The sequence below is a fragment of the Macaca nemestrina genome, chromosome 1 (assembly GCF_043159975.1).
Source record: "Macaca nemestrina isolate mMacNem1 chromosome 1, mMacNem.hap1, whole genome shotgun sequence".
In the NCBI taxonomy this organism is placed as follows: domain Eukaryota; kingdom Metazoa; phylum Chordata; class Mammalia; order Primates; family Cercopithecidae; genus Macaca; species Macaca nemestrina.
The window spans coordinates 27,928,515-27,950,199 of NC_092125.1; the positions used below are offsets into that span (position 1 = coordinate 27,928,515).

A 21,685-nucleotide genomic window follows, 5' to 3' on the forward strand; every position below is an offset into this window, starting at 1 on the left:
GGCAAAAACACATACGTGTGTATCTGTTTGAGGCCATAAAAGAACTAAAAAGGCAGAAAAAATTACAGTGCTAAGATCCAGGAGAAAAAGAAAATGAAGAGAGGTAAATCTTGAATTCAATGCTACTTTTCCCTAGAGGTATATGCTAACTGAAAAGAGAGGGCTGAGAGGTTGGAAATCTTTTAATAATCACATGAGGCTAGAGACACAAAAAGTGGATTCTGGAGTGCTCTGAACAGTGGCTCTGATAAAGCTCCAAGCTTTAAGCTGGAAACAGGAGGATTACCTCCTAGGAGTAACTGTGAAACAGATGCAGATCGGTCACCAACAAGACTAAAAAGCCCAGTTTAATGTAGTTGAATCTCTGAGAACTAATTAAGGTGACCCTGAATTTTCAGTAGTTCTTACCATCATAAACAAAATATAATCTTCTCTGGAAAAAGAGATCATCTGAGGCCTCAAATGATGATTTAAACATTTATATTCCTATATATGATACTCAAAGAATAGTCATTTTCAGAAAAAACTAGATATTTTTTTTAAATTTCTAGAACTAAAAATGCAATAACCAAAATTAAGAATAATAAATAAATAAATATATTTAATAGCAGATTAGACACAGGTAAGGAGATAATCTGTGGTATAAAATATAAGTCAGAAGAAAACAACCAAAATAAAACATAGAGACAAAAAGGCATAAAATACAAGCAAAAGTATAATTCAGCAATGCATACTGAGTAGGTCTAGTATATGTACTTGAAGTCCCAGAAAAAAGGTGAGAGAGAATGGGGACAGAAGCAATATATGAAAAGATAATGGTTAAGTGACAATAGTGAAATGGCGAGAGTAGGGACCTCTAGAGGCTGGCACTCCCCAGAAGCACTGAAAAGCTTGGCAAAAAAACTATCACAATCAACCTCATCAGAACTCTGGAAGATAGTCAAAGGTTTGTAGCTACCAAGTGAATGTTTAATCAGAAGAAAGGTTACAGAAACAGGGTAGGCGATCATTATGGTCTTTTCACTTACACTAGACATCCACCCCACTCTCAAGCACAGTGGCAGTCTTAAATATGGCAGCCCACGTTCCCACTGTTAATACTTGGTTCTAGAGGAGTTATGTGGACCTTGCACCCAAGGAATTTTGTCTGACTGTTTTGCAACTGACTGGGGTTTCCTTTGAGGTCTGCTGCAAGGGGCTTTCCTTTGTTTTGACTGATTTTAAACTCTTATCAGGATAGTGTAGCTATGCAGTCACTGAAATCAGTGAAAGCCAAGCATACAAGCTGCTGACCCCTGGGATAAATAGTAATAGCGGGGTCAAACAAAACATGCTGAAAGCCTAAGAGGAAAGTCCAGGGAGTCAGACATTTTGGGGGAATAGATGCTTTGAAAGGCTATTGCACATAAAGAGAAATCTAGAAATCCATGAGTATGGTCAGGGCAGAATACATACCCAGAAAAAACCTGGTAAGACCACAAGATTTTACCTCTGGCTGGTCTTTAGGCTCTGTGCAAGCAGCAAATGAAGGCTAAGGTAAAACTGTAAATTGCCTGACTAAGTGTTGAAGGCATATCCAAACACTGAGTCAACCTACAAAGACACAAAGAGTATTTTTTTCTTTTCTTTCTTTGGCCATCATAATATTCAAAATACCCAGTTTTCAACAAAAAAATATGAAACATGCAAAGAAACAAGAAACTATGGCTCATTCTCAGAATAAAAAAAATTAACAGAAACTGTCCATGCTACAGCACAAACACTGGACTTATCAAAGACTTTAAATCAACTGTCTTAAACATGTTCAAAGAGCAAAAAGAAACCAGTGCAAAGAACTAAGAAAAAGCAGAAACACAATGTCTCAACAAATAAATAGTTTAAAAATACATTATCATAAGGATCCAAATAAAAATACTAGAGCTGAAAAGTACAATAACTGAAATAAAAAAATCACTACAGGGTTTTTAACAGCAGATCTGAGCAGAGAGAGAAAAGAATCAGCAAACTTGAAGATATGTCAAATGAAACTGTCCATTTTGAAGCACAGAAAGAAAACAGAATGAAGAAAAACAGAACCTAAGAGACTTATGGAACACCATCTAGTATACCAACATATGCATAATGAGGGTATGAAAGGAGAGGAAGAAAGGAGCATAGAGAATACTGGGAAAAAACAGTCAAAAACTTCCCAAATTAGACCAAAGACAAATGTACACATCCAGGAAGCTCAATGAAATTCAAAGATAAACTCAGAAATTCAAAGATATCCACAGTAAGACACTCTATACTGACGCTCTATTTAAAAAAATAATAAAGGATTTTGAATTAACTTAATTTTACACCTTAAGGGGCTAGAAAAAGAAGAGCAAACAAAACCCCAAGCTAGCAGAAGGAAATAATAGAAAGCAGCAATAAAAGAAATAGCGACTAGAAAAATAACAGAGAAAATGAAAACAAAGGTTAGTTCTTTGAAAAGATCAACAAACATTTTTGGAAAACTTTGTTAGACTGATTAAAAAAGAAAAGAAGAGACTCAAATTACTAAAATCAGAAATGAAAGTGGGACATTACTGCTGCTCTTTTGATGATTAAAAAATTACAAAAGAATAATATGAACACCAACAAATTGGATAACCTACATGAAAAAGAGTAATTCCTAGAAACACACAAACTACCAAAACTGACTCAAAACACATAGAAAATCTGAACAGAACTAGAGGTAAGGTGATTGAATCAGTAATCATAAACCTTTCAACAAAGAATAGTCCAGTACCAGATGGCCTCACTGGTGAATTCTACTAAGCATTTAAAGACAAATTAACATAAAAAACCCTGGAACTCTTCCAAAATATATTAACAGTAGAGGAAACACTTCCTAATTCATTCCATGAGGCCACCATTACCCCGATACCAAAGCAAGACAAAGACACTACAGGAAAACCTACAGACCAATATCCTTTATGAATATACATGTGAAAATCCTCAAAATACTAGCAAACAGAATCCAGAAGTATATCAAAAGGACCACACAACATGGCCACACGGGCATTTCAATGTAATACACCACATTAATGGAATGAAGCAAAAAAGTACATGATTATCTCAATTGATGCAGAAAAAGCATCTGAGAAAACCCAACATCCTTTTATGATAAAAGTACTTGATAAATTAGGAATCGAAGTCCCTTAACATAATAAAGGGCATATATGAAAAATCTACAGCCAATGTCATATTCAATGGTGAAAGAATGAAAGCTTTCCCCCTAAGATCAGGAACAAGACAAGAATGTTTATCCACTTTCCTGACTTCTATTCAACATAGTACTGGAAATTCTAGCCAGAGCAATGAGGCATGGGGGAAAAAAAGGCATCCAGATTGAAAAAGAAGAAGTAAAGTTATCTCTATCTGTAGAAGACATAATCTTATGTATAGAAAATTGTAAAAGTGGCACAAAAAACTGGCTAGAGCTAATAAACAAATTCAGCATAGTCAGAGAATAGAACAGAACACACCAAAAAAATCCACTGTTTTTCTATATATTGGAGCTGAAAAATATGCAAAGGAAATTTAGAAAATTTCATTTCCAATACTATCAAAAAGAATAAAATACTCAGTAATAAATGTAACCAAGGAACAACTGTATACTGAAAACAACAAAAAGTTGCTGAAAGAAATTAATATGAACTAAATGAAATCACATGTTCCTGCACTGAAGGACTTAATATTGCTAAGATGGCAATATTCCCCAAAGTGATCTACAGATCCATTACATTCCAAAAGTCTCAATCGTTTTTTTTTTTTTTTTTTGCAGAAATGGAAAAGTCAACCCTAAAATTCAAATAGAAATACAAGGAACCCTAAATAGCTGAAACAGAACAACAAAGTTGGAGGACTCACACTTCTGGATTTCAAAACTCACTACAAAGCTTCAGTAATCAAAACAGTGAGGTACTAACACATGGACAGACAGATAAATGAAATATAATTGAGAGTGCAGGAATAAACCCCAACATTTTTGGTCATTTAATTTTCAAAAAAATTGCCCAAACCATTCATGGAGGAAAACAACAGTCTACTGTTCTTTTCTGACATTTGTTCTGACAAATGATGTCAGAACAACTAGAGAGTCACATATAAAAGAATGAAGATGGACCCTTACCATACACCATAGTCACATATAAAAGAATGAAGATGGACCCTTACCATACACCATAGTCACATATAAAAGAATGAAGATGGACCCTTACCATACACCATAGACAAAAACTAACTCAAGATGGATCAAAGATATTAAATTTAAGAGCTAAAACTGTAAAACTCTTAGAAGAAAACAGAAGGACAAACCTTCATGACCTTGGATTTAGCAGTGGTTTCTTAAATAATGATGCCAAAAGTCATGAGCAACAAAAGAATAAATTAGACTTCACCAAAATTAAAAATGTTTGCATATGAAAGTTTTACATACCAAGAAAGTGTGAAGAAAACCCACAGAATGGGACAAAGTATCTGTAAATCATGTATCTGACAAGGTTCTATTATAAAGAACTCCTTTTCCCAAAGAAGAAAGACAAATGGCCAAGAAGCACATGAAAAGCTCAATGTCATTAGCAATTAGGGAAAGGCAAATCAATTCCAAAGTAAGATACCATTTGATATCCACTAGTACAGTAATAATTATAGAACAGAAAATAACAAGTGTTAGTGAGGATATGCAAAAACTGGAATTCTTATACATTGCTGGTGGGAATGTAAAATGGTGCAGTCACTAGGGAAGACATTTTAGTGGTTCCTCAATGAGTTAAACATAGAATTACCATATGCTCTAGCAATTCCAGGCCTAGGTATACACCAGAATATAGAAAACAGGTGTTCAAACAAAAACTTGTACAGTAAAGTTCACAACAGCTTTATTCCCAATAGCCAATAGGTAGAAACAACCCAAACGTCCATCACGAGATGAGTAATAAATAAACAAAATGTGGTATATCCATAAAATGGAATACTGAATTAGTCAATTTTATGTTGCTATAACAGATTACCTGAGACTAGGTAATTTATAAGGAAAAGGGGTTTATTTAGCTTATAGTTCTGCAGGCTGGGAAGTTCAAGGGCATGACCCTGGCTTCTAGTGAGGGCTTTGTGCTTCATTGTAACACAGTGGACAAAATCAAAGAGGAAGAGAGAAGAGAGAATACCCGAGGGTCTTCCTGGCTTTATAACAACCAACTCTAGAGGGAACTAATCCACTCCCAAGAGAACTAATCCAGTCTCACTAGAGCAAGAATTCACTCACTCCGGCAAGAACATCACCAAGCCATTCATGAGGGATCCACCCCAAAAACTGAAACACCTCCCAGGCTCCAACTCCCAACACTGCCACACTGGGGGACCAAGTTCTAACGTGAGTGTTGGTGGAAACAAACTATATCCAAACCACAGCAAATATTATGCAACTATATAAAGGAATGAAGTACTGATACATGCTACAACACAGATGGACCTTGATATACTATGTGAGAAAAGCTTGACACAAAAGCCCACATACTTTTTTTCATATAGCATGTATAAATACAATAAATATCAGTATGTTTTAAAGTCTGTATTACTTGCTAGAGTGTAAATGCCATGAAGGCAGGGGATATACTTGTTTAATTTGCCAAATATGTTTTATCACTTGGCTCAATGACTTTTACATAGTAGAATCTCAACTATTGAATGAATGAACAAATGTTGTTCACTTTTAATATACTTCAGTAGTTCCCCAATGCACTCATAATAAACTCTCAACTCTTTACTAAAGCTCATAAGCCCCATATGATTTGGCCCACATTTCTTTCTAGTCTTACTCTGACTTTACTTAATAATCTATGTTTCAGGCACCTTGCTGAGTGCTGGGGACACAATGGGAAGTAAGATAGACATAGTACCTTACCTTTATGAAGTTTATAAACCGGAAGGAAATATAAAGTAGTAAGATTAGAGAAAAACAAGGTATTAAGTATCATGAGACCCTAACAGGTATACCTGACCTGGATTGTGAGGGGGGAAAGGGAAGTTCAGGAAAGCCTTCTGGAAAAAGTAGTATTTATATCAAAACACGAAAGATGAGGAATTAGCTGGGCAAAGAACAGGACAAGTTCCAGAAAAAGGGAAGGGCATGTAAGAATCAAACACCAAAACACATAGGGATCCAAAAAAAATTATTTTTGTAAGACCAGAATATGGAATTATTCAGGTAGGAAGGGATGGAAAATATACTGCTATCTGCTGTCTTGTGAAAAACAAAATATAAAAGTAAAAATATTGTTAAAGAATATATGTAATCATGGTCAAAAAACAATAATTAAAATGGAAGGTTCTATTGGACATCATAAATATTTTCCATCAGGCCTGTATGAATACATGTCTCCTATATATTTCTAGTCTGAAAGCAGACGATTCAAACTTTTTCTTATTTATAGTAAAAATTAGATGAAATTGAGAAATGCATTTTTCAACCATTCCAGATTCTAATCTCATTTTACTTCAAACATTTCATTGACTGGCTCAGTTTTAATTTTGGAACTCTAGATAGTATGTGTTTAAAAGCAAACAATGCGTTGAGAATTATATGTCACAGTATGCCTGAGTGTCCATACTAGTACCATAATGTTAAGAATAACTACCTCTGACACAAATATATTACATGAAAATCAGCTAATGGTATAACAGCGGCTCTTTGTTCCAGAACAATTTTGAATTTAAAGTTAAAAGACAATTTATTTTCTTGTGTCACAAAATTTTTAACAAAGGTATTTTAAAAACCAACGTTAAGTAAAATTCAGTGAGGAAATAAACACTGATGTAAGCTTATATATTCATTTAAAAATTTTTACTTATAAAGTCCGGCTATTTGCCAGTTTCAGATATATTTATATAAAATGATAAAGACAGGCAATACATGCCTGTCTTGCAAGGACAATATAGTTGATTATTTATTAAAAAATTGTTTGAATCCCTTTTATGAGTCTACTAACACTTGGAAGATCTTTCTGTGATGATGAGAGCTCAGCCAAGCCAGAATAAAAATATTCAGTACAAGTGAATTATGACTTCAAATAATACCACCACCTTACATTCATGTTTCATTTTTTAAAAGTATTTTCATCTTTCGTCCTCGTATCTCTCAGAAGTTAATACCTGTCCCATTTTCAGATGAGGAAACTGTGCCCAAAGGAAGGAATACATGTGACTTTTCCAGGGTATTTACTGAATCAGTACTGAATTAAAATTTTTTTCTATTGGATCACTGCTTACTCTTGGTCCAGTGGGAGGTATCTTTTTTCAATCAGGAATGATCTGAGTATTTGCCAGCAGCCAAATAATCCCAAGAGACTACAATTTTTTGAGTAATTGATACTATAAATATTTAAAAGAAATGATGGTCTATTTTATTGTCATCAAGCTTCTGAACAAACCTCTTGATAATTACGAAATGTCCTACAAAAATTATGTTGAATATATGGCAGTCAAATGGATGACATAGATGAGGAAAGCAGAAAGAGACTAGAAATCAACATCTCAATCCAGCCTTCCAAAAGGTAGAATCCACGACTTCCTTCTCCTTCATCATTTCAAAACCCCATGGCAGTAAACCCCAAACTGAGGCCCGAGGGCGGATGCACCAGATTTCATTCCCAGGCTCTCATGGGCTTTATCTATTATGGGAAAATGGAGAGTCTGGGAAGAGGGGGAAAAAAAACAAAGACAGACGCGGTTTACCTTGCCCTACCTCCCTCTCCTCCTGGATAAGGTGATGCAGCGAAGAAGCCATCTTTCAATGCTGTCAGGGCTCCGCCAAGTCAGGTCAGAGGACCTTGAAACCCCCCAGAACTCTCTCCTTTTTTTCCCCGCTTCACCTTTTCCCTCTCCTTTCGGTGACTTCTCTCCCTGCTTCCCATCCCCTCTTCTAAACTAGCGTTGCCCAGTGACATCTCACAGCCAACCCAAGACCATCTTCAGGGCCCTGGCAAGGAGGGTAGGACAGAGCCTTGGGGAGTCGTCACCTTTTGAGGTATCTGGCGTCCTCCCCTTGCATGGCGGCAGCGGTAGCGGCGTGGGGAGGATGGGGTGTCTGAGAGGCAGGCGCGGCTATTTCCGGGGACGGTGACCAAAGTACCCTCACACCCAGAGGTGATGACAGTCCTGAGGCCTGCAAGGCGGGGCAGCAGCGGCGCTTTGGTTACCACGGTGAAGCCTCCAGCTCCTCCCACAGCTTCTGGGCCCCAAAACACTGGAGCCGCCCAGACCCGCCCAGAGTCGCCTATGCCGGGCCGTCAGGACGCATGCGCTTGCTCTGCACCATTTATATGCGCAGGCTCAGTCTGAGGCGCTGGCCTCCGAGTTTGACGCACCGGGGAGCGGAGCAGGGAAGTTTTGGTGCACATTTGAGCGTCAGTGAATAAGGAGTGGCTCCGTAGTCACCGCCCCCTTGAGGATGGGAATAGAAAGGGCTGTCAGGTCAGCTTGAAAGGACGGAGGGGAATCCGAGAACCTGTTATCCAATGCTACAGAGCAGTCCAGTCCTAGCTAATAAGGGAGGTTTCTATTTGGCGGCCTGGATTGCACTGACGGCACTTACAAGCTCTAATTTGTGGAGATAATCTGACCCGTGTACAAAATGGATATAATTAATATCTACCTTGAAGGTGGCAAGTCTGTCACTTTGATGTCTTAGATCTAGAATACACCTCTCCCCAACCAAAACAAACAAACAACAACAACAACAAACAGTTCCTGAAATTCCAACTCCACCAATTATCCCTAACTCAAGGTATGTTTAGAATTGCTTCTTCTGAGGCAGGCAATTGTGAGCAGTGCAGGGCATAGGAAAGAAGGATTCTTTTATAACTGAATGTTCTCTGGTTTAAGATCTATTCCCATGAGTTCAGCTATTACGTCTATGCAAATGATTTAGGTTCATTTATTTGATAAATGTGAATTGAGGGCTGGCTGTGTGCCAAACACCAAACCAAGTTCTAGGGATGCAAAGAAAGCATCTCCACTCCCCCTCCTCACCTATAATCTTGTCACTTATTCACTGTCTTCTAGTCCTGTTTTCTCAATTGCCTCGAGACGTGCATGTAGTTGCTCTGCTGCTTTTTTCAAATGCAGTACGTTGATGCAATTATTGATTATCCGTTATGTGTAAAACACCATGTTAAGGCACTGCATGGTATATTAAATATAGAAATACAGTCCTTACCCAACAAAATATATTTTTATCTTCCCACCCATTCACACCAGCTACAACACTATTTCTGTAGATGTTATAGTCATTCTTTATTCTGCCAGGGAAGAAAATTTGAAGCTAATTTTAACTCCTTCCTCTGTATCATGCCCTCTTACTAAAGTGTTACAAAATTCTATCTTTTCTTCCTTCAAGATATTCAGGTAGTACAGTTTTTTTCTCCATTCTTACTTCTACCAATAGTCTAACCACTTTATACCTAGAGTACTGCAAGTCCTTCCTCACTGGACTTCCTATTGTTTGTTTTTCTAAATATTAATTCTGCAAAATGATGTAAAATTTTACAAATTATCATTTATGACAACTTTAACGGTAATATAGCAGGCTAGATTACTTTAAAACCTTCACAATACCTAAAATTGAAAGACAAAAATATACATTAAAATGCATAGAGGCCGGGCGCGGTGGCTCAAGCCTGTAATCCCAGCACTTTGGGAGGCCGAGGCGGGCGGATCACAAGGTCAGGAGATCGAGACCACAGTGAAACCCCGTCTCTACTAAAAATACAAAAAATTAGCCGGGCGCGGTGGCGGGCGCCTGTAGTCCCAGCTACTCGGGAGGCTGAGGCAGGAGAATGGCGGGAACCTGGGAGGCGGAGCTTGCAGTGAGCCGAGATCGCGCCACTGCACTCCAGCCTGGGCAACAGCGTGAGACTCCGTCTCAAAAAAAAAAAAAAAAAAAAAAAAAAAAAAGCATAGATAATATAAGAAGGATTTTTGGAATGTAAGTCATCTCCTTGAGCTCAGAGAATTTATTTTGTTCACTTTTGTATTCAGCCTATAGTTGTCACTGAGTAAATATTTGGTGTTGAAAAAATGCAAACCTGAGCTTGAAAAAATGCAAATCTGAGCTTGAAAAAAACAACAGCAACAACAAAAGCCTAGAGAAAATGCCCAGAGGCCAGAAGGAAAAGAGATGGCTGGAAATGGAAACCAGAGCAATAAATAGATAACTGAAACTGGGACTGAACTAGATAAGCTGTCTGTCTATGGCAGGAAAAGTACAAGATGAGTCTGGAACATTTTATGCTTGACAGTAAGGACATAGAAAAAGACTAATAAGATTATGTAAAAAGGACACTGGTGAATTTGAGGCAATTTGGGTATCAAATGGAATTACTGGGATTGATTTAACACATTAAATAAATAAAAAAATGAAATCCATAATGATACTCAACAACATAGAAAAACATGGAAAAAAGAACCCTGCTTCCATTGGAGGCAACTACTACATCAGATCTTCACTCTGAAAACTGGTAATTAAAAGAAAGAAACACTTAATCTAATTCTTTTGGAAATAAACCGGATTTCACCTCCTTTTGACAAGGAAAAGCTCTTCTTAACAGAAAAATACCTGGTAGGAATGGAGAAAAATAATGATAGTTACTGTTTTGCAAGCCCCAATAAACAATGGATTCAAATAAGCCCTATTAATTTACTTTAAAATAATTTAAAGTGAGGCAAAGTTTTACCCCACATATTTCTTGATAATTCTAAAGGGAAAGAAATGTTACTTTACAATGAGGAGATCTGGCTGTCAGCATTTTAAACAGACAAGCAAATAGCACCATCAGTGACAGGCGAAGCCAGCTGGACATCTGGGTTGGATGGGGACTTGGAGAACTTTTCTGTCTAGCTAGAGGATTGTAAATGCACCAATCAGCACTCTGTGTCTAGCTAAAGGATTGTAAACGCACCAATCAGCACTCTGTAAAAATACACCAATCAGCGCTCTGTGTCTAGCTAAAGGATTGTAAATGCACCAATCAGCACTCTGTAAAATGGACCAATCAGCAGGACGTGGGTGGGGCCAAATAAGCAACTAAAACCTGGCCACCAGAGCCAGCAGCGGCAACCTGCCTGGGTCTGCTTCCATGCTGTGGAAGCTTTGTTCTTTCGCTCTTCACAATAAATCTTGCTGCTGCTCACTCTTTGGGTCTGCACCACCTTTAAAGAGCTGTAACACTTGCCGCGAAGGTCCACGGCTTCACTCCTGAAGTCAGCAGGACCACAAACCCACTGGAAGGCAGAAACTCTGGACACATCTGAACATCTGAAGGAACAAACTCTGGACACACCATCTTTAAGAGCTGTAACACTCACCACGAAGGTCCAGAGCAATTCTACTCCTAGTTCTATACTTCAATATTTCTTCCAATATCATTGGAGAAATATTGAACTAGTAGAAAATGAAAAATGGAAAAACAATAACGAAATACTTTTGCAGGAGAATGAATGAATACATTTGAAATATTCACACAATACAATAATATGCAGCAGAGAAAGTTGATGAACTTGAACTTTACATATGTCATTGCTGAATATTAGAAAAATGATACTGAGTGAAAAATTGTAGAATATTAAATACAGCATGATGCTTTATTTAAATTGTACCATAATTTATATACACTAAAATGCATTCTTCTTGGCCTACAGTTCTCTAAGTTTTGACAAACTTGTACGTCACATAATTACCCACATAATCAAAATATAGAGCAGTTCTGTCATCCTCCAAAATTCCCTTGTATTCCTCTGGAGTTGTCTTATCCCCACAACCCCAGGCTCTGGTAAATACTGATCTGTTTTCTGTTCCTATAATTTTACCTTTTCCAGAATGTCATCTAAATGTAATCATAGGAGCTGTAACCTTTTGAATCTAGTTTCTTTCATTTAGCGCAATGCATTTGAAGACAATCTATGTTGTTTTTCAGTCCTTTTTTTTTTTTTTTTTTATTGTTAGGTACTATGCCATGGTATGACTGTACCACAGTTTATTCATTCGCTAGTAGAAAGACATTTGAGTTGCTTCTAGCTTTTAGCAACTATGAGTAAAGCTACTAAAAAAATTTACATACAGATTTTTGTGTTAATTAGTTTTCTTTACTCCTGTTCAATTATCTAAGAATACATTTACTTAGTTGTATGGTAAATATATGAATGACTCTGTACAAAACCGCCTAACTGTTTTCCAAAGTGACTGCCGTTCTGCATTTCTACCAACAATGTATGAGTTCAGATTTAGCCAAATCCTTTCCAGCACATGGTATTTTGGAGTTTTTTAATTTGTCTGTTTACTCTCATCATTCTAATAAGTGTGCAGGGCTATCTCACTTGATTTTAATTGCATTTCCCTGATTATTAATGGTATGAACATATTTTCACATGTTTAATTACCATTTCTATACCATTTTTTAATTCTTTTCAAATTTTTTGTCATTTTTAATTTATATTTTTGCCAGACTGATAAACTGAGCACAGAGATATCAACAAATAAGTAGATAAAGATAGGACAAATTACTAATATCTGAAATGAAAGAAGGGACATCATTCAGATTCTACTGGTATAAAAATGATAATTTGAAAATTATGAACTTTATACTAATAAATTTAATGACTTAAATGAAATAAGCCAATACCTTGAATGATATTTATTGAGATGGTGACAAGACAATAGCAAAGACTTGGAACCAACCCAAATGTCCATCAATGACAGACTGGATTAAGAAAATGTGGCACATATACACCATGGGATACTATGCAGCCATAAAAAAGAATGAGTTTGTGTCCTTTGTAGGGACATGGATGCAACTGGAAACCATCATTCTCAGCAAACTATCGCAAGAACAGAAAACCAAACACTGCATGTTCTCACTCATAGGTGGGAATTGAAGAATGAGAACACTTGGACACAGGAAGGGGAACATCATGCATCACGGCCTGTTGTGGGGTGGGGGGAGGGGGAGAGATAGCATTAGGAGATATACCTGATACAAATGACGAGTTAATGGATGCAGCACACCAACATGGCACATGTATAGATATGTAACAAACCTGCACATTGTGCACATGTACCCTAGAACTTAAAGTATAATAAAAAAGAAAAAAAAAAGATGGTGATACGAACAAAGATAAAATGTTAAAGCTCTTTATCTCTTAAAGAAATAGAATACCTAATAACAATATTTTCCACAAAATACACTTTGGACACAAATAGCTTCACTATGCATTCTACCAAGCAAGTAATGAAGATAATGTCAATTTACATACTTTCTGAAAATATAAAATGAAAGCATATCTCCCAACTAATCTTAAAAGGTCAACATTATCCTGATACCAAAATTAGAAACTGATATTACAAAATAAGAGCTACAAATATCCTTAGTGAACATATATGCAAAATATTTAACAAAATACTAGCAAATCAAACCAGCAATACATGAAAAGAATGCTATGACCAAATGGGGTTTATCCCAGGAATGCAAGGTTGGTTTAACACATGAAAATCCAATAATTAATTTGCCATATTGCTATATAGTTTGCATACTTGACCCTCCAAACCTTATGTTAAAGTTTGATCTCCAATGTTGGAGACAAGGCCTAATGGGAGATGTTTGGGTGATGCAGGCAGATCCCTCATGGATGACTTTGTACTGTCCTTGTGGTAATTAGTGAGTTATTGCTCTATTAGTTCCTGTGAGAGCTGGTTGATAAAAAGAGCCTAGCATTGCCCCCACCTCTTGCCTCCTATCTTGCCATGTGATCACTGCACATGCTGGCTCCCTTTCCCCTTCTACCTTGAATGGAAGCAGCCTGAAGCCCTCACCAGAAGCAGATACTAGCACCATACTTCTTGTACAGCCTGAAGAACAATGAGCCAAATAAACTTTTCTTTATAAATTACATAATCTCAGGTATTCCTTTATAGCAACACATATGAACAAAGACACATATTAACAATGTAAAGGTAAAAAATCATATGGTCATCTCAACAGAAGCAGAAAATTAATATGATGGAATTCATGATTTTAAAAAACTATTAGCAATCTAAGAATAGAAAGTGACTTCTTCACCCTAATAAAGCATACTTATATGGGTTTACTTCTGGGTTCTCTATTATGTTTCATTGGTCTACATGTCTTTTTTATGCCAGTATAAGACTGTTTTAATTACCATAGCTTTGTAATATATATTGAAATCAGGAAATGTAATGCCCCAATTTTTCTTCTTCTTTCTCAAGATCATTTTGGCTTTTTGGAGTTCTTTGTGGAGTTCCATATGGACTTCAGGGTTTCTAAAAAATATTTCTGTAAAAAGAATGCCAATGTATTTTGATAAAGATAGCATTAAATGTGTAAATTGCTTTGTCAAGTATGGATTTTTTTAAACAATATGAAGTCTTTCAATCTAAAAACAAGGGATGTCTTTCCATTTATTTGAACAGTTTTGGTAGATTTATCCCTAGGTATTTATTGTTTCAGGTGATATTATCAGTAGTGTTTGAAAAACCATATAGGTTGGAAAGGAAAAGTAAAACTATTTTGATTTACAGATAAAAAGCTACTAGAACTAAGAATTAGTAATATCATAGAATACAAAGTTATTACAAAAATCAGTTGCATTGACTCATACTAGCAATGAATAATTGAAAAATAAAATTTATAAATACCATTGATAATATCACCAGAGAGCGATAAATACATAGGGATAAATCTACCAAAATTTGTTCAAGACCTGTGCACTGAAAACCATGAAACAGCACTAACAGAAATTAAAGATGCCCTAGGAAAGTGTAAAAGTGTGTCATGTCTATAGATTGAATGATTCAATATTGTTAGAACATCAATTTTCCTCAAATTTATAGATTCTATATAATTTCAATCAAATAGTGGCAATATTTTTGTTTACAAATTGACAGGCTGATTATTTTATATGAAAATGCAAAGGACCTCTAATAATTTACACAATTTTGAAGAACAAATTTGAAGGACGTCATGATTTAAAGACCTACTATAACTTTATTAGCCAATTCAATGTGTATTGGCATAAGGACATACACATACATAGATTAATAGAAGATAATAAAAAATAAAGAATAGAAAGAGAATGACTCAATTATGGTTCAGTTAACTTTTCAGATAATTTCTTAAAACTTTTTTAAATTCACAGAAAGTTGCAAAAACGGTACAGAGATATCTAGGTACCTTCACCTAGTTTCACCCAGTAGTTACATCTTCCATAAGTGTATTGTAATCAGAAACCCAAAAACTGGTATCAGTACAATGTATGTATATAATTCCATTTTGTCACGTGTATAAACTCCTATAACCACTACCTCAATCAGTATCTAGAATTATTCCATCACCACAAACATCTACTGAAATCTACATTTCACTGGATTGAATGAAGTGTAGAAACTGCATCTCCCTTTAAGTCAGTTTACTCTCTTCCATTTTTAATAAAATTATCTTTAAAATTTCCTTTACATACATTTAGAACTATATCAGTGCTATCATTTTGCTTTAATCATAAAACAATTTAGAAAACTTAAGAGAAGGAAGGTCTATCACCAAAATTTAAAACTTCCCTTTGAAAGACACCATTAAGAAATGAAATGGTAAGTCACAGACTGAAAGTATTTGCTGTAAATCCATACGACAAAATAATTGTATTCATGATATAAAGAGAACTATCACAAGCCAACAAAATATATCTAAACAACCTAGCTAAAAGTGAGCAATTGATTCACAAAAATGTCATAAAAGGAGATAGCATGGCTAGCTAATAAGCACATGATGACTCAACTTCATTAGTCATCATGGAAACAGAAATTTAACCACAGTGAAATACACTATTACACACCTGTATTAGTTTTCTGTTGCTGCAACAAAAAATGGCAACAAACTTAGTGGCTTAAAACACAAATTTATTATATTACAGTTCTGTAGATCAGAAGTCTGCAATGAATCTCACTGAGTTAAAATCAAGATACTAAGAGGGATTTATTTTTTTCTGGATGCTCTAGAAGAGAATCAGTTTCCTTGCCATTTTCAGCTGTTACAGGCCATCCACATTCCTTCACCGATGGCCTCTTTCCTCCATCTTCAAAGCCAGCAGCAGTGGCCCAAGTCCTTTTCATTATTGCCATCTCACAGGTCCTTCTTCTCTTATCACATCTCTCTGTGACCACAGTCAGGAAAGGTTTTCCACTTTTAGGGATGCATGTGGACCCCACTGGAGAATTCAGGATAATCTCCACATGTTAAAGTAGGTCCTTAACTTTAATCACATCTATCAAGTTCCTTTGCCATGTAGATAATATATTTACAATTTCCAGAGATGGGATGTGAGCACTTTCTTGGGTGGGGGGAGGGAGAGGGGACGGTAAGAGGGATGGGAGCATTATTTTACCTGCCACAATACCTACTACCATAATGATTAATATTAAATTGTTGGACAATACCAAGTGGTGGTAAGAATGTGGAGCTACCGAAGTTCTAATACTTGTGAGAATGCAAAATGGTACAACCTTTTGGAAGACAGTTTTATAGTTTCTTCAACAGTTAAGTGCGTATTTACAATACAACCAGCAATTCCACTCCTATGTATCTACCCAAGAAAAGTGAAAACATATGTCCACAACAATTGCTTGCAAATGTTCATGGTACCTTTATTAATAATGACAGAAAACTTGAAACAATCCAAATGTCTAACATGTCAATTGATACAAATTGTGGGATATTCACACAATGGATACTACTTAGCATTAAGAAAAACCAAAACTATTGATATATGCAACATGAATAAATCTTAAAACTCATTATGATGAAAGAACCATATAGTTTGATTCCATTTATAAGAAATTCTTGAATAGAAAAAAAAAAAACCCTGATCTACTATGACAGAAAGCAGATAACTGGTTGCCTTGTGCTAGTGATAGTGGGTGGATAGACTGCAGCTAGGCTGGAGGAAACTTTAGGGTAATGGTTACCCATGTGAATACAATTATTAAAACTCATCAAGATGTATACTTGCATTCATTTTATTGCATGTAAATTTTAAAAATTGCGTATCAAAATAAATTATACATCTACTTTGTTGTATATAAATTATTTCTCAGTGTGATTTTTTTAAAAGATACAATGAGCAAGGAAAAAAGTAGTAAGCCAAATGGGTGGATTAAACAGCATATTAAGCAGTTGGCTGGGCACGGTGGTTTACACCTGTAATCCCAGCACTTTGGGGGCCAAGGTGGGAGGATCACTTGAGGTCAGGAGTTCGAAACTAGTCTAGCCAACATAGTGAAACCCCCATCTCTACTAAAAATACAAAAATTAGCCAGGCATGGTGGCGCATGCCTGTAATCCCAGCTACTTGGGAGGCTGAGGCACAAGAATCGCCTGAATCCAGGAGACAGAGGTTGCAGTGAGCTGAGATCATGCTGCTGCACTCCAGCCTGGGCAACAGAGTGAGACTCTGTCTCAAAAAATAAATAAATAAATAAATAAATAAATAAATAAATAAATAAATAAAATAAAATAAACACAGTTGAAGAGAAAATTTGTAAATAATAAGAGGAAATAATGCAACACAGTGTGATAGAGAAAACTAGCTCTTAAAAAAGAGGTTAAGAAATGGGAAGGATAACATGTAAGGATCCATATGCTTTTAATATGACTGCTGGAAAAAAAGAATAGAGAGACTAGAGACAAGCCAATATTTAAGACTGGAAAACATCCTGAGTTAATCAAAGACATGAACCCCAAGCAGGATAAATAAAAGAAATTCATTACCGAAATTAGAGAATTCCAGAGATAGAGATCCCAGAAGCCATCATCAGTTAGTAATTTTGTGTGTGTTAATTTTGCATTTCTATTTTGTTCTCATCTCCCAAATGGATTATAAATTGCCGAGTGAATAAACCAATCTCATTCAGCACTTGGAATCCCATTCTTGTATGGTGTAGTGTCTAAGAACCTGAATTCTTCTGAGGTAAGAACTTGATTACTGTGCCTGTTCTACCACTTACTTACTTTTGACCTTGGGCAAGTTAAACTCTGTAAGTTTCAATTTTCTCATCTATAAAATAAGGGTAATAGTCTTTATATCCTAGAGTTATTGTAATGTTAAATGAGATAGCATACCCAAATTTATACCAGTGTATTTATTACATTAAGGGTAGTAATTGATATTAGCTGAATCAGGTGTTTGCAAACTTAATTTATTACCTACCTACCATTTATTAATTACCACCTACCATTTATTAATCATATGACTACCCACCCACTTATCCCTTATTAATTATATGACTCTGGACAAGTCACTTAAGCACTCTGTGTGTACTTCATTTAGAAAAATTGGGGTAAATACCCATATTGCCAAAGATTATTGCAAGGATACAAAGAGTTGATATTTTGTTAGAATCTTATAAATTTTAAAGTTACATGAAAACGATGATGTTATTATTATTTCAACTTTATTCTTAAATTTGTTAACTGTATTTTGAATACTAACCACAGTGGGGTGTTTAGAAATACTGAGAAAAGTGATTGCTGCCTCACAATTTTATACTTTGCCAGGAGAGAAAGAGTACAAAGATGCCTAACACCAATGACAGAATCATTTAAATGCAAATAATATGCCCATTGATACACCAATATGCTAAAGATGGTTTCTGAGGGCTTTAGAGATACAGGAGTCAGTCTGGGTTGCATTGGGAAGCCTTTTGTTAATACCACAGTTTGTTCCATCAAGCAAAAGTCTTTTTCCTAGAAGCCTGTTTGTAAGCTTCAGATGCAGTAAAGTGCCTTCTCTGTTCTACTGTATATACTCTATTTTATGGGCATTATTTGTTTATACCTCTATGCTCTCCAATAAGAGGAATTAAAAAGGCATAAAATCATGGATTTCCAATCACAGTGCATGGCACATGGTACTAAATAAATGGCAACTGCTGCTATATCAAATACAGTTACTGCCTTCAAGGAGCACATGAACTAGTCACTAGGTATATAAACAATTATTGACTATATTAATGCTTTCATAATAGCAGCATGACATGAGTAGGATGTTGGCACAAAAGGGAATAATCCACTTATCTTGGAGGATAGAGACTCAGAGTAGGACTCACAAAGGCTGAATAAAATTTTGCTTAGCAGAGAGCATAACATGGATATTATAGGGAAAGGCAATAGTACATACAAGGACACAAAATCATGAAATATCATGGTACAGTTAGGTACCTGTATGTAGTTTGAGACAGAATTAGGTTTGGGTGGAACAGCATGAAAAATAAGTTGGGAAAAGACAGCAGGGGCAAGATCATGGAGAACCTGGTATACGAGAACATGGTATTTGAATATTTCCTGCAGACATGAGGACCCATTGAAGAATTTTAATATAAAAAAAGTCATATGCTGAGATTTATTACTTTCAGCAACATTCATTGCTCTATATTTTATCTACACAGCAACAAAAAGCAGAGGGGTAAGAATTACATTTTAAAAATACTCCAAATATGTTGTTTATAAGTTTCAATCCTGATTTGCTCCAACAGTACATAGAAAATCTTTCTTACCTTGTGATTGCCTTTGGGATGCCATCAAATGGCCAGTGGGGCCCAAGGAGCCCATATCCACTGGCTATTAACGCCATTTTCTGCCACCTTTCTAATTAGTTTGAGCTCATGTAGCACATCTTAATTCAAAGGAGATTTCAGTTAAAAGGACCCTTTAAAATAATTCTCTTCCTGGTGGTGGTAACCACTGTTTCAACTAGTATGACATAAGACAATAACTATGACATCATTGGGTTGCTCCTAGGATCAGGAGTGGGGCGTGGCCCGCTAGGATAATGAATAATGAATTCCTGTGCTTTTTTTCTTTCACCAGATTCTCTTATAGTCTGTATAACACTTTGAGAAAATAGTCATGCAAACTGATGAACCTTAAAGACATACAGTCAAATGAATGTGTTATTCAGTATGAATAATAGAGGTGTATTTAGTCACTTACACCCATATGTGCACATGCACACATCTATATTTGTGAATTTGTATATGTGGATTTATACATATATGTTCAAGTGGAAGTTCCTTGCAGGAGAGCATAGCTACCGTTATGCTTTCATGTGTATTCCTGTGCAGAGATGTACACAGCATGGTGAGGAAGGACTATCATCTGAGTGCATCCAGCCATATCAGCTGTATTTATTAATTTAAACAAAATTTATGAGCAGGTATTGCTTTAGATTTGGGTATGGAAAAATGAATAGACACAATTTTTGACTTGAATAGTTGTACCCAGATTCAGTGGGGATACACACAAAGTGAACAGATAAGTGAAATTTAAAGTCATATATTCTGTGGTAGAGCTATGATGTATCTCTATAGAAATCAAGGAGATGACTGTGGAATTGTTAGATACTTAATGCCGATTAGCAACAAGGCACTCTCCTAATTACTGATGCTATAAGAAGCATAAGATACAGATCTTATCCTACAGGAGTTACAAATCTAAGAATAGGCAATCAGGGAGCATGTAATTGACATCTCAGCCATATTTCCCACACACAGCTAATCCCTAGTCAAGTTTATTTTGTTCCCAATTTTCAACTGTTCTTATCTATTAATTTTGTTCTTATAAAGAAGATGGCATTTCATCTCTTTTCAATTTATAAACTCACAACTCATAAACTCACAGTGATAGACATTTCATTTGAGTTACAGATATGAAGGGGATCAGATCTCTCATTCAATACACATGTTTGGTGCATATTATGCATTTCAGGCACAATTTAGGGCTAAAGTAGTACCCTCAAAGATCATCTGACAGGATGGAATAAATTCAGGCAATGGCTTTATATAAGCATCCAGGGTTTCCTGCACAATCTTAGGAGCTCCTTCTTCACCTCTTTAAGAAAAGGTATTACCATAACAAAAGTGTTTGTGACATATCCTCAGAACCAGAGCTGCCAGTTCATTCCAGATTAGTTCCTGGTAACTGCCAACTGGCAATAATAACTTTGAAGTTGGATACAAAATATGAATCTATGCTTCCAGGGTTGAAATATATTTTGTTTCAATGGGTGATATAATTTCAGCTTTTTAAGTATGGGGCCAAAATTAAATCACATTATTTTAAAAATTTGACTTTAAAAAATTTACCTTTTGTGTTCTTTTTCTTCCCTCCCTCCCTCCCTCCTTCCCTTTTCCCTTTCTTTCCTTCCTTCCTTCCTTCCTTCCTTCCTTCCTTCCTTCCTTCCTTCCTTCTTTCTTTCCTTTCCTTCCAATAGCACATGTGTTATAGAAATAACTGCATATTGGAAATAGAATTGTTGGCAACTTTGGAAATTTTCTCCCAAACCCATGTCTCTTAAATATTGTCATCACTATATCAGGAAAGGAAGTAGATATATATCAAGGATCATGAGAAATGGTGGAAATAAATCAGAATCTTTCCTTGTTTGTTAGAAACATTTAAAAGTCATTTTTAGTTCACACCTCATTACCTTGTTCAAACTGCCTATTTTATTTTAGTTTTAAAAGGGAGAGGTAGAAAATAAAATGCTGGTACTTGCAACTCAGTCCTCTTCCTGCCTATCCTTCTCATTGGTGTATGAA

The 21,685-nt window shown here is 35.9% G+C and overlaps 1 protein-coding gene across 7 annotated transcripts in view; it reads right to left on the reverse strand.

Annotated features, from left to right (window-relative positions):
- LOC105493039 (kinesin associated protein 3) overlaps positions 1-19,796 on the reverse strand; it is a 164,563-nt gene extending 144,767 nt beyond the window's left edge. For 4 of the 7 annotated variants that reach the window (XM_011760482.3, XM_071075473.1, XM_011760485.2 and 1 more), the window contains exon 1: positions 19,643-19,796. In XM_011760482.3, coding sequence (XP_011758784.1) covers positions 19,643-19,719 — 77 coding nt within the window. In that variant the 5' untranslated portion in view covers positions 19,720-19,796. Of the gene's footprint in view, positions 1-7,761; positions 7,941-8,045; positions 8,307-19,642 lie in introns of those variants that run through there. The other 3 variants (XM_011760484.3, XM_071075471.1, XM_011760483.3) reach the window with 2 other exon arrangements.
- Positions 19,797-21,685: the final 1,889 nt, after the last annotated feature.